This window comes from Pleurodeles waltl, chromosome 7 (assembly GCF_031143425.1).
Source record: "Pleurodeles waltl isolate 20211129_DDA chromosome 7, aPleWal1.hap1.20221129, whole genome shotgun sequence".
Taxonomy (NCBI): Eukaryota; Metazoa; Chordata; class Amphibia; order Caudata; family Salamandridae; genus Pleurodeles; species Pleurodeles waltl.
Window position 1 is genome coordinate 13504236 of NC_090446.1, and position 13535 is coordinate 13517770.

Sequence of the window (13535 nt, forward strand, 5' to 3'; positions counted from 1 at the left end):
ATGAGTATTGCTAGCTATTCAGACTCAAGCATGTGAATTTATAAAAGATCCAGTACTGGATAAGAAAACAAGTTACTTACATGTAACTGCAGTTATCCAGTATTGATATCTTTCATAAATTCACATGCGACCCATTGAGGCTCGCCATATATAGTCTTCACTCTTGTGCTAGAAAACCTTAGGGAATGAGCCTTTTTTGGTAATATTCTTGAGGGTGCTGGTGCCTGATTGGTCATAAGTCAAGTGTGTTTTTTTTTTTTTTCTTTTACAAAAGGACACAGATAGGCTAGCATTATAGCCTATGGATAGTCTTACTACTGCTTTTTTAGGATACCGTGGGACTCCCACTTCCAGACAGGGCTGATTCAAACATGTGAACTTATGAAAAATACCAATACTGGATAACTGCAGTTACAGGTAAGTAACTTGTTTTTTAACTCTATTAAAGTATAAGTCGCCCTGTAATATCTATAGTGTTATGGGCTAGCTGATTGGTGCACAGTAGAGCACGCGCTGAGGGCGGATGGAACTGTGAGAGGTCGCTATGACAACTTTCCCGGAATTGGTGCGGTTCTCACTGTGACAGGGGGCGGGGCTACGGCCACCACCGCCCCCTTGTTTCCTCGGGCAGAAGGCGCGTGAGGGGGAGCTTTGGCGAGGGGGCGTGCCCAGTACCCCACCCCCTTCTCTCATTGGTCACGGATATGTTGACCTACTCGAGCCGTGGCCGCCCCGCGCGCGTGGTGAGGGGCGTTGGAAGGCGGATTCTGTGAGCGGGTTGGCTGTGCGCTGAGTCGGGGCGGGGTTTGGGGTGATGGGCGTGGTTTCCGTGGTAGCCTTGAGCACAGCGTGCGCGCCGCCCGTGCCACCTTCTTCCCCGGACTCATGGCGCTGCGTCCGCTGCTGTCCCGCGCCGCGGCCCCCGGGCTGCTGCAGGCCCGGCTCCGCTCCTCCGCCCCCGCCCCCGCCAGGGCTCGGGAGAGCGCGGAGATGGCCCCCGCCGGGCCCCTGCCCCTGGGCCCCCGCCTGGAGCACCGGCAGCAGGAGGGCCCCCGGCGCGGGCCCTGCCCCTCCGCGGCCATCAGCTTCCAGGACCACCGGGAGGCCTTCCGCAGCAAGAGCAGCTGGGAGCTGCTGCGGAGCCTGCTGGTCTTCCGGCTCTGCTCCTACGACCTGCTGGTGGAGAGGAACCAGGAGGTGAGGCGAGGACTGATGGAGGAGTGTGCCCGCTGTCAGGGGAGCCGAGAGAGGGCTAACAAGGGCTCTGATAGAGGACTGCCAGGGGGCTCTGATAGAGGTCTGTCCCCTTCTAGGGAAGCCGAGAGAGGGCTAACAAGGGCTCTGATAGGTCTGTCCCCTGCTAGGGGAGCGCTGAGAGAGGGCTAACAGGGGCTCTGATAGAGGACTAACAGGGGGCTCTGATAGAGGACTAACAGGGGGCTCTGATAGAGGACTGGCCCATCCTAGGGGAGCTCTGAGAGAGGGCTGACAAGGGCTCTGATAGAGGACTAACAGGGGGGTCTGTCCCATCCTAGGGGAGCTCTGAGAGAGGGCTAACAAGGGCTCTGATAGAGGACTAACAGGGGGCTCTGATAGAGGACTGGCCCATCCTAGGGGAGCTCTGAGAGAGGGCTAACAAGGGCTCTGATAGAGGACTAACAGGGGGCTCTGATAGAGGTCTGTCCCATCCTAGGGGAGCTCTGAGAGAGGGCTAACAAGGGCTCTGATAGAGGACTAACAGGGGGCTCTGATAGAGGTCTGTCCCATCCTAGGGGAGCTCTGAGAGAGGGCTAACAAGGGCTCTGATAGAGGACTAACAGGGGGCTCTGATAGAGGTCTGTCCCATCCTAGGGGACTGTCCGAGGGCTCTTAGTAACAGAAGGATGCTCACTTTGAGAGCTGCCCATGCCCCCCTCGGGTGACGGTGGTGTCCGTGGCCTCCCATCCATGCTACTAATACTATTACTTGGATTTGGTGGGCACGAGACCAGAATCACCCCTGGCTATTCCGGGTTGTTAGGTATAGTGCTAACCTCCTCTTCCACATCCTCGCAGCGCATCGACCACCATCAGTCAGCTGCGCCGCTTTACAGTCGGTGACTTCATGACATCAGTCGAGAATGTTCTCCATTTCAAGTGATGTGCAGTGTGAGGCTAAATTGTGTTCAATCTTGGTAAAGTTTTTTGCACACGGGCGTGTGTGAATGTCGCCAGTCCAGCGTTTTCCTGGAATTGGGTGGGTGATTCTCCATTGCGCAACCCGGGTCGAGTGCGCTCTATTTATGCACCTTCGCTCCAGCTGGTGGTGATCGTGATACTGTGCTGTGCTCCTGGGAGAGGGGGCGATGGTGTGTGATGCTCACTTTACGAGAAGCTTTATGTGGGTGCTGCTGTCCCGCCACTGTTGTTGTTGCCCGTTTGGCGGTGGTACTGTGTTGCACACACGGTAGTGCAGGGCTTCTGTTTGTGGTTCGTCGCTCAGGGAGCTGTGACTGGCACGATGGCACAGGGTGATTTTTAGGGTTTTTCACAGTCCATTGGTTACAGGTTTACCAGGCTATGCTGGGTGCGTGTGGAATGGCCTCTTGTACTGTGTGGAGTGTGAGCATGTGTTGGTCCGTGCGTGCTCTGCTGGTGTGTTATTCCTAACACTGCATGTTCTCTGCTCCATAGCTCACACGTGTCCAAGTGTGATGTGCATCCCAGCTTCTGGGAGTCCAGGGAAAGGTCCACTGGTTCCACCCTGACAGACCTGTGTGACTCTGCTGTCAACACTGCTGGAGACCGTCACCCATTCAGCATCTCTAACGCGCCAATTCTCGCCCATATTTACTTACCATTTACTTAAAACAAAGAAGCATTGGCAAAGCCAGTAGGTCAAACACACATCTTACGACCTCTCAAAACTGTACATTGAACTCCTTCTTCTAATTTTTTATAAACTGCATGTTTATTTTTCCAATAGTTCTCGTTCAGGAAACTCAAGAGCGGAACGTAAAAAGAATAAGTATTTGTCAGAATGTAAAAGGGGAAATCATTTCAAAGACCTACTTTACTTTCCACAAGATTGAGCAGCAATACCAGGGAGCAGATTTATGGGTCCCCAGGAGGTCATGCTGCCTCAGGCACCAGTTGTGTATGTGCAGCAGATGGCCCATCCTCCAGTGCCTTGAAATCTTCTGTCCCACCCTGATGGCATTGATATTAGTGAACTGAGGCAAGTCTGGAGTCATGTGTACCCATATGTGCATGGAGCACATGAATAGTATATTAAATCAAACAGAAGAGTTTGTGCACAGCAGACATGCTGAACCCACATTTGAAAGTGCCTTCATAGGTGATAATCTAAGAAAAGGTGACTTGGTGAAATAAAATATTTGCCTAAGATCACACAAATTGAGACCAGTTTATGGGTCAAGTGCATTACAGTTGGGTTGAGTAGATTATTCAAGCCATCCGACCTGCAGGCCTAGTAACATTTTTATAATTTTTCGAGATCTGTGTGATGTAGTGAGAGCAGTAGAAAGGCTCAAGTCAAACAAAGGCACATCATTTGAGTTTAGTTTATTATTTTTTATCTGCAAAATGTTATGACTGGGTTCAGGCCAACGCTTCATTTAAAACTCCACATTACTGAATTGTTGCAGTGTCTCTGTGTGAGGTGAGCAACCCATTTATGGTGAGAAATAAGATTGTGTACAACTATATTTAATGCTTACCAGTTTATTTTGACCAGCCTAAAAGTGTACAATAATATTACTTCATGATTTATGCAAGCCCCATTTTAATCTAAAGGGCCCTCTGCACCATATAAGGGTTACTTAATTCTCTTCTTGTGTTCTTGCCTACAGCTCATGCACCTCTGCAAGAAAGTGTTTGGGCAGAAGCTTTTTGAGAAGATGATGAAGTTGACGTTTTATGGACAGTTTGTGGCGGGTGAAGACCAGGAGTCCATCAAACCCCTCATACGGAGGAATCGGGCTTTCGGCGTGGGCTCTGTCCTGGATTACAGCGTGGAGGAGGACCTGACACACGAGGAGGCTGAGAAGAAGGAAATAGAGTAAGTTCAGATCAGATACGTAACAAATCCATAGCAGCCTTTGCAATTTTTACTGCATACCTTTTAAATAATAGTTTTAGGTATCTTTGTTGTAATATCCTTAAAACTGGGCAAACAAAAATAACATGCTTAATCTTCTGTATATCTGAATGACAAAGGTTACAAATTCATTCTTTCCTAGGAACGCCTCACCAGGCATCCCAGTTATTTGCTCTATAATGATTTGCTGTATTGTGTAGAAGTTGAGCTTTGATTTATTGTGCAACTATTTAAGGACCATTGAACACTCTGCAGACAAAATAAATTCAGCTTTTGTCAGACTTAAAACTTAGTTACTCACAATGACTGCAACATCAGATGTGGACCCATCAAGATTAACTCACTTCAAACCAATAGACCTTTCTCATCCTCTTGACTTGGCGGTTCTTCCCTGGTCCTCTTGATGGTTAGGCCTCATGGGACATTCTGCCAGCCCTTCCCTCTCCCTGCTGTCATGGCTGTTCATCACAACACCATATACCATAAAGCATTTGGTTAGCCTCTCCACCCTCTCTCGTTACATGCGGTGTCAGACCACATAACTGAAGACATTAACTGAAATGCCTGCCATAGTTGTTATCAAAAATTGGCAGCTGTTAGAAATGGGGTTTCTGGTTGGCTAGGGTAGGCACCTAAGCCAGGCAGAACCCACCCACTCTAGTCAGGGCGAGGGGGTTACACACCCAGGATAGCCCCTGCTACCCCCCTTTGGTAGCTTGGCACGAGTAGTCAGGTCTCACTAGGAGGCAATGTGTAAAGCGATTGCACAACACATGTGACAATAAGTACACCACAAAGGAAACACAACCACAAGTTATATCAAAATAAACTGTATTGCAGAAAACATCATTAGACCAAATATAACATCCGTAATACCCTGTTACCTAGGCAGTTGTCAGAACATTACACAGGCTACTAGTACTCTACAAAAGTAAGTAATAGTCAGGTAAACATATAGGTTGCTGGTATTCTGCAACATAAGCAGTAGTCTTGTTGTCATTATCACTAAAGAAAAAGAAATGCACATCAAATGAAACATTCCTATGTGGCATATATCATAAGATTACCAAAATAAAGGCATATATCAGAAGAACATTACTATAGCACCTCTATCATCAGTAGCCCCCTGTAGTGCACACCTCGTATGACATCCCTGTAACTCAGGAGAACACCGACGTCTTGGGTGGTCCCCTTATACTACAGAGAACATGGTACTCCTGTTCAACTAGTACAGGAAATGCAGGGACTACAGTGGCTCGGCAGGGGTGGGGCCTTTGTTGAGGGTTTCCCTCCCGCCCTGCGGGCTGAGTTAGTGATGCCCCCTCCGGACAGGCATTTCAAACTGGGAGAGGGGTGGAAGGCAAACCCACAACCAAGTTCGGCATGCCCCACCAAACAGGTACCTGGGGAGAGACAGCGGAACGGGTAACCAACGTCTTCTCCTTAGCGATGCGGTCTCTGGGGAGGGACCTCACTGGGGCTTCCTCTGACGTTTGCGGTGTGGCACACAGAGATTGAGTGCCTTTCCCAGCATCTCCACTCCAGAGACCGATCACTCCTTGCAGAGGACCAGTCCGCTCGCACTCACTTTCAGACCAAGGAGCAGAGTCTCACCCTCATTTCAGGCACCGGGCACTGAGTGAGCTCACAGAAATGTTGGTGGCTGTCTCCTCCGTCACTCCGGCCCGGGTCGGGCAGTGTTTGGCCTTATGAGTCAGCCCCGGCTTGTACTCCTGGGCACTTTAGGGGGTGCGCTGTCTCCCAACTCAAACAGCACTCTCCATGCGCTGCAGGTAGATAACCCAAGTAAAGCGCTCCCCTTGTGCTAATTTCAACCAGAGTAAAGCGTTCCTCTCACATGCTAAAAATAATACAACCAGGAGCCAAACCAGTACCCTTCACGCACTGGGTTTCCTGGGGGAACACTGGTGCACACAGGGTCAGGCAGGCCGGAGGCAGAAGAGGCCAGCACCCTTAAGGCAGGTAGGAGTGATTTCCTCCTGGCAGTCCAGCAGTACCCAGGGGAACCCAAGTCAGGGAGCAGCTGGTAGGCAGGGGAACAAGCAGAAAAGCAATCCAGATGAGTCCTTTGTACCATCCAGCAGACACCAGGCAGCAGGGCAACAAACTGAAGAGCAGTCCAGATAAGTCCTTTGGCGCTGTCCAGCAGTCCTTCTGACAGATGTTCAGTCCCAGTTCCAAAAGTGCTCTAAAACATGGGGGAAGACCCCCTGTACGTATACTCATTTTGCCCAACTGTTATAAAAGGGGGGAGAAGAAGTTTCAACCAGTCCTAACTGGTTCTAGGAGTGTCCCGTCTCTCCTCCAGCACAGGCTCTAGGCATCAGTGGAGGGTAAACAAGCCCTTTGTGTGAGGCCAGGGCCCCACCTTTACAAATGTAGGTGTGCCCCGCCTCTCCTTCTGTCAGCCCAGGAAGACCATTCAGTATGCAGATGCACCTCTGACACCTCCAACCCTCCCTGTGTACAGGCTGTCTGAAAGGTATGCACAAAGCCCCAACTGTCACTCTGCCCAGATGTGAATTGGAGTCAACCTGCAAAACACCAGAGTCATAAGCACAGAGAAATGCTCACTTTCTAGCAGTGGCATTTCTATATTGGTAATAAAAAATCCACTTACAGCAGCATTTCTCACTACCATTACAACCATACCAAACATCCCTGTGCTACCCCTCAGATCAGCAGTCGGAGGAGGAGAAGAAAACTACATATACCGCCTGGGGACAGGAGGCTCTCAGTTAATACTTTAGCAAATAGAGATGGTGAGGGGCTATAGGACTGTCTGCAGAAGAATGTGATCGAATGTTCTCCGGGGGCCCTTGAGTCGTCTTGGTTGCAAGAATGTGGTTTAGAGAAGGTTCTGCCACTCTACTGTTACTGACCTTACTACGTTCAGCTTCCTTCGTTACACTCCTTATGGATTGAAGAGGTTTCCATCCACTGCCTGGGCCTTGCAGAGGTTTCCCTCCAAGGCTTGTGCGTTGCAGAGGTTTCCCTCCAAGGCTTGTGCGTTGCAGAGGTTTCCCTCCAAGGCTTGTGCGTTGCAGAGGTTTCCCTCCACGGCCTGTGCCTTGCCGGGGTTTCCCTCCACGGCCTGTGCCTTGCCGGGGTTTCCCTCCGCGGCCTGTGCCTTGACGGGGTTTCCCTCCGCGGCCTCTGCCTTGCCGGGGTTTCCCTCCGCGGCCTCTGCCTTGCCGGGGTTTCCCTCCCGCGGCCTCTGCCTTGCCGGGGTTTCCCTCCCGCGGCCTCTGCCTTGCCGGGGTTTCCCTCCCGCGGCCTCTGCCTTGCCGGGGTTTCCCTCCCGCGGCCTCTGCCTTGCCGGGGTTTCCCTCCCGCGGCCTCTGCCTTGCCGGGGTTTCCCTCCCGCGGCCTCTGCCTTGCCGGGGTTTCCCTCCCGCGGCCTCTGCCTTGCCGGGGTTTCCCTCCCGCGGCCTCTGCCTTGCCGGGGTTTCCCTCCCGCGGCCTCTGCCTTGCCGGGGTTTCCCTCCCGCGGCCTCTGCCTTGCCAGGGTTTCCCTCCCGCGGCCTCTGCCTTGCCGGGGTTTCCCTCCCGCGGCCTCTGCCTTGCCGGGGTTTCCCTCCCGCGGCCTCTGCCTTGCCGGGGTTTCCCTCCACGGCCTGTGCCTTGCCGGGGTTTCCCTCCACGGCCGGTGCCTTGCCGGGGTTTCCCTCCACGGCCGGTGCCTTGCCGGGGTTTCCCTCCCGCGGCCTCTGCCTTGCCGGGGTTTCCCTCCCGCGGCCTCTGCCTTGCCGGGGTTTCCCTCCCGCGGCCTCTGCCTTGCCGGGGTTTCCCTCCACGGCCGGTGCCTTGCCGGGGTTTCCCTCCACGGCCGGTGCCTTGCCGGGGTTTCCCTCCACGGCCGGTGCCTTGCCGGGGTTTCCCTCCACGGCCTGTGCCTTGCCGGGGTTTCCCTCCACTACTTTCCTTAAGTGGATCCATCCTCACATCTTGCCTTGAAGTGGCTTCCTCCACACACCTCGTGTTGCCACAAGAAGCTCACTGACGCAAGCACAGCTGCATCAACAGAGTTTGTGTCCTTGGCAGTAGATGAAACTGGAAGGCTCTACTTTGGACATTGTGAAACCAGTAATGTGTACCTTGTTTGTGCGAAGCGTAGTACACACGCTCAGCACTGACACACCACATTAACCTGTTGTAATAAAGTGTGAATTGAAAACAGCGGAGTGTCCAAAAACGCAACCCCTTTTGTAGTCTGTTCTGAGGCACCCCCCGTGCCCCTGAAGCCTGAGTCGTAGTAGATACCGCTCCCCGCGCCGGAGCTCACCTCCGTGTCTGTGTTGGAATGTAGCGCGGTCAGTGATTTAGCGCAAACTAGTTTGTCCAGTTTGCAAGTTGCTGTCTAAATGTAGTTAATTGCTCTTTAATAGGAATCTCTCTCTCTCTCTCATATTTTGCTATGTGTGGCTCGCATAAGCACTACAGGATGGGGGCAAGAGGCGGTATTCTGGGCTGAGGGGCGGTGGCCGGGTGTTGCTGGTAAGTGTGGTTGGTCGGGGACCGCAGGACACATGAGATCGATAACACATGCTTGTGATTGCTTGGATTCGGTTTCAATAAAGTTGTTTTATTGAAGGGATCTGACGGCAAGCAGCGCTGTTGTACGCAGGTTTTCGGCCGTGTTTGGTTATAGCGCTGCGAAGGACGGCGCGCCTCACACTTCAGATCAGCGGGTCCTTCTTCGCTGCTCCCTGTGCTGGGGCGAGTAGGTGAGACCTGTGAAGTGGGTCTCAGTGGTGCGCTGTGGTTTGTGTCAATTACTCACTGATGCTGCAGCACAGTTACTGCAACGTCACCCGATGGGACCGGCCCCAAGATACAGAACAGGGAACCAGACTGTGGCCATCCTTCACGGGGGAGTGGATACAATCCCTCCCCCCAGGGCGAGCCCTATTTGCTTTCTGTGGACCCGCCGGGGTTCAGGCAGTAAACACATACTGTAGATAATGAGTGCAGGTCCTTCTGCCAACCTTCACTTTTGAAAACATGTAAGGGTTTGTAGAGTCGTATGAATAGCAGCGACTCATTGATGTCAGTCACCGTGTACTGAAGTTCTGTCTCAAGGACAGTGGAGGTCAGTGAGTCACCATCATGGAAAAAAACCCAAGGGATCCGATCCAGGTTTATGGAACCTCCCTGGAAGCAGCGCTTGCTGCCTGTAAATTATTAACAAGTCTGAGCAGGTGGATACACTAGAGTGTGACCGTGCACCCAGGTATTGTGAGATTGGATGTGGTTCTGCTGTCAAAGGGTCCTCGCACTCTGCAGAGAGCTCACAAGTCCTGCCAGTCACTCACCACAGACACCAATTGGCCCTGCTCCTTGTGGGACCTAGTCAGCTGAAACTGGCTTATTGGCAAGCCACACTTTCTGTTCTAGGGTCGGATCTTCACTTTTCCCATCATGGGTATTGGCCTGAAAATCCTGGCATTCCCACTGTTGTTGGGTAAACCAATACCTGCGGTGAAGGTTACCTAGCTTGCAAGCCACCCATACCATGTATGACCCTCGTCCAGAAGTCTTGTACTGTTTACAACAAAAGTAGAGCCCCAGAATGCAACACAGGGTTAGATAAATAAATATATATATTCACTTACAAAACCAAAGTTTATAGGGACGTTATAGTTAGTGTCACATTTTAAATATACAAAACCATAGAACCTCACCTGTTACAATTGGTTATCCTGCTGTTCCAGTCTGCTGTGCACCTCCTGCGGGAGCTGGCATCAGCAGCTCCCTCTCTGTGAGAGCAATGTTTCCTCTGTCTGCCGCAGGGAAAGAAAGTAAACGTCCTTGCAGCGAGGGAGAGTTGTTTGACAGCGTTTGTTCTAACTTGGCGGCAAGTCGGGGTTGGGCACCCCTGGGATACAGCAGGAGCCAGCCCTGGGGGTTGTGGTCCTTATGGCCATCTACGGCTTCTCAAGGGGGGCTGTGCAGCCCCCCTCCAACTTAAATACCCTCGGGAGGTGGTGGTCACCTTGGCCTGAGTCCGCAACTGACCCCCTTTCTAGTTTAAAATTAGCTGTGGGAGGTCGCGGTCTGCAAGGGCGGGGGTAGCCCCCTGTATTACATTTACTTTAACGCCCTGGGGAGGTGGTGATCCCCGGGGCTTTGGCAGGCCAGGTACCCCTCGGGGCCTGACCCACCCACGGCTGAATTTAAAAAAGTGAGGGAGCTTGCTCTTGTCTTTTTTTTTTTTTATCCTTCTTTTTTTGTTGATTTTCAGCAGATTCGTCCCATCCCCTGCCGAAAATTCAAAAACCTGCTGTTCCCCTCAGAGGTTGGAGGGGTGGGGTCCCGGAGTTAAGGAGTCAGGTTGTCCCTACCCTGCCCCCTTTTTCTTTATTTTATTAGTTTTTTCTGGGACCGGCTGAAGCCTCTCTCGGACCTGCACATTTTTCTGAACTCTTCCAGCTGCTGCTCTTGGACGCTCGATGCTGGCTCTTCGGCGCCGTCTCTTCACTCTTGTCCCGTGCCCGCCCCCGCTCAGGGAGCTCCGTGCTCGGCGCTCTCGCCCCTCGCGCTGTCCGTGCACTGAAGGCGCGCTGCGGGGCGCGAGGAGCTGCGCGCGCTGCCGGGCGCGAGGAGCTGCGCGCGCTGCCGGGCGCGCGCTGCCGGGGGAGGCCCGCCTGTGAGCAGCAGGCACCCGCTGAGGAGGAGGGCGCGCGGGCTCCGCGGCTGGCCCAGGTGCACAGATGTCTTTTTACTCCTCGTTTAGGAGTCGGACACAGTTTTTCCCGTTAAGTGTAAGAGCGTGAATGTGGCTGGTAGAGGCTCCTGGAAATGTCACTGTTTAGTCTCTGTTCCGGTAGGACCCGCTCCACTTAAAGCTTTGTCTAAGAGAGGTTTTGAGACCTCGGTTTTTTTTAAGTTTAATTGTTTTATTTAAATTTCCCCAAGTGAGTAGAGTAAACTGATTCCATCGATGGCATCAAACATTCTGTACCTTTCATTATCTAGTTAATAGCGGAATGAAGAAGTCGGAGTCTTGGGTTCTTGAGATCCGTGCCGTAAGACGCACAACGCAGCACATTGTTGTCCCTCTGTTTCTGTGAGTCACAGCGTCGGATCTCAGCGCCGTGTGATCTTGTGCACACCGAGCCCCGGCCGGTGACGTGTGTTTGGATCACGCCGACGCTCCCGCCCCCGAGAGAGGATTGGCCGCCTGAGGGGGCGGCGCCCCGCGAGCCCTCGGCCGGCGCGCGCCGTGTTGTTGTCAGTGACTGGGGCACGCGCTGATCCATGTGACGTAGGTGTCTCTTGTCTCACGCGCCCTGCGGAGACCCGGGGATTGCGTCACAGCCCCTGGGCGCGTGCTGGGGCCACGGGCCCTGCAAACCAACCCCCCCCCCCCCCCCCGGACACGGGGGTCACTGGCCCGGCATCCCTTGAGCCATCGGCGGGGTCCCGGCCCCTGCAAACCAACCCCCCCCCCCCCCCCCGGACACGGGGGTCACTGGCCCGGCATCCCTTGAGCCATCGGCGGGGTCCCGGCCCCGCACATACCTGCCGCTCGTGTAAAGCGCTCCAGGGCCCGCGGGTCGAGTTGGCGCTATATAAAACTGGAAAAAAAATCGATAGTGTCACCCTGGTAAAGAAGGGCAGAAAGGAAAGACACCTTTTAGGTGTAATCCGGCCCAGAGCGCCCCCCCCCCCCCCTCTTCCTCCCCCAAAAGAGGGGGTGAGTTAATTCATATATCTAAAACGGGAAGTGACGTCACACCGTCTTACCACATCCTGACAAAATACGAAGCACAACCTACAAGCAAGTTAACGTAACGCCCACAGAAATGCGATATGAAAGTTTAGTTTAACTTTTCATAGAGTACATGCATGTAGCATTTCCACTCGCGAACTACTAATTAAGCAATGACCCCAGCAGGCATTAAACAGAAAGAGGTGTGGCACTTGTTATACATGTCCCTAGGGGACGTTGTGGTGGGCCACTGTCCCTACACTATTACACTGTAGATTTGTACACTTAAAAGGCATTTAATCATTCAGTCAGGGGAAATTCAACGCTAACTCTCAATAAACCCCACATTTGTTTTTACTCCTACCCTTGGTAACCTTGAATAAAAGGGAATCCCCTCGGGGTATACCCTCTGTATTTTTAGCTGTTTCTTTCTTTCCTGGATATCTGCTTTATCCAGACACACACTTTACATAGTGTTGGAAATGGCCTTTCTGCAGGGTTACCCCCAAACTTTTTGCCTTCCTCCTTCTCTTTTTCTGACCTCATTTTTGCTGCCTTTAGGACTCTGCACACTTTACCCCTGATAATCAGTGCTGAACTGCATATGCTCTCTCCTTAAAACATGGGGACATTGCCTCATACCCAATTGGCTTAATTAATTTACTTATAAGTCCTTAGTCAAGTGCACTACATGTGCTCAGGGCCTACAGATTAAATGCTACTAGTGGGCATGCAGCACTGGTTATGCCACCCACATAAGTAGCCCCTTAACCATCTCTAAGGCCTGCCATTTCAAGGCCTGTGTGTGCAGTTTCACTGCCACTTCAACCTGGCATTTATAAGTACTTGCCAAGCCTGCAAATCCCCCTTTTCTACACATAAGTCACCCCTAAGGTAGGCCCTAGGTAGCCCATAGGGCAGGGTGCTACATAGGTAAAAGGCAGGACATAAACGTGTGTTCTGTATGTCCTGGTAGTGTAAAACTCCTAAATTCGTTTTACACTGCTGTGAGGCCTGCTTCTTTCATAGGATAGCATTAGGGCTGCCCTCATATACTTTTTGAGTGCTAGATCCTGATCTAAAAGGAGTAGCCACATCATATTTAGTATGGCCAGAATGGTTATACAAAATCCTGCTTAATGTTGAAGTTGAAACTTCTATTACTATTTTAGAAATGCTACTTTTAGAAAGTGAGTATTTCTCTACACTTAAATCCTTCTGTGCCTTACAATCCACGTCTGGCTAGGTTTAGTTGACAGCTCCCTTGTGCATTCACTCAGACTACCCCAAACATAGGATACCCAGTCTCACTTGTATACATCTGCATTTTGAATGGATTTTCTTGGGCTGGGAGGGTGGAGGGCCTGACACTTGCATGTCATAGAACAGTAGCCTGCCCTCACACAAAGGACTGCCATACCCCCTACTGGGACCCTGTCAGATAGGATGGAACTGAAAGGGGACCTTGTGCACTTCTAAGCCACTCTTTGAAGTCTCCCCCACTTCAAAGGCACATTTGCGTATTTAAACAGGGCCTCTGCCCCTACCAACTCAGACACTTCTTGGCAAGACACTCTTGTCACAGACTGTTCCTGAGAAGAGAACCTGAAACAGAACCTGTAACCTGCCAAAAGAACTGCCTTGCTGCCCAAAGGACTCCCCTGACTGCTTTCTGTGAAGGACTACTGTCTTGCTGTTGCT

At 52.1% G+C, this 13535-nt stretch overlaps 2 protein-coding genes across 3 annotated transcripts in view; one reads left to right on the forward strand and one right to left on the reverse strand.

Moving 5' to 3' along the window:
* Positions 1-815: 815 nt before the first annotated feature.
* PRODH (proline dehydrogenase 1) overlaps positions 816-13535 on the forward strand; it is a 94639-nt gene continuing 81919 nt past the window's right edge. The window contains exons 1-2 of one of the 2 annotated variants that reach the window (XM_069242800.1): positions 816-1197; positions 3852-4060. In XM_069242800.1, coding sequence (XP_069098901.1) covers positions 886-1197; positions 3852-4060 — 521 coding nt within the window. In that variant the 5' untranslated portion in view covers positions 816-885. The remainder of the gene's footprint in view (positions 1198-3851; positions 4061-13535) is intronic. The other variant, XM_069242801.1, reaches the window with a different exon arrangement.
* The window catches only part of LOC138303556 (C-type lectin domain family 2 member B-like), a 150093-nt gene continuing 140468 nt past the window's right edge, over positions 3911-13535 (reverse strand). Inside the window, exon 8 of the transcript XR_011205412.1 lies at positions 3911-4041. The gene's annotated coding sequence lies outside the window, so the exon portion shown is untranslated. The remainder of the gene's footprint in view (positions 4042-13535) is intronic.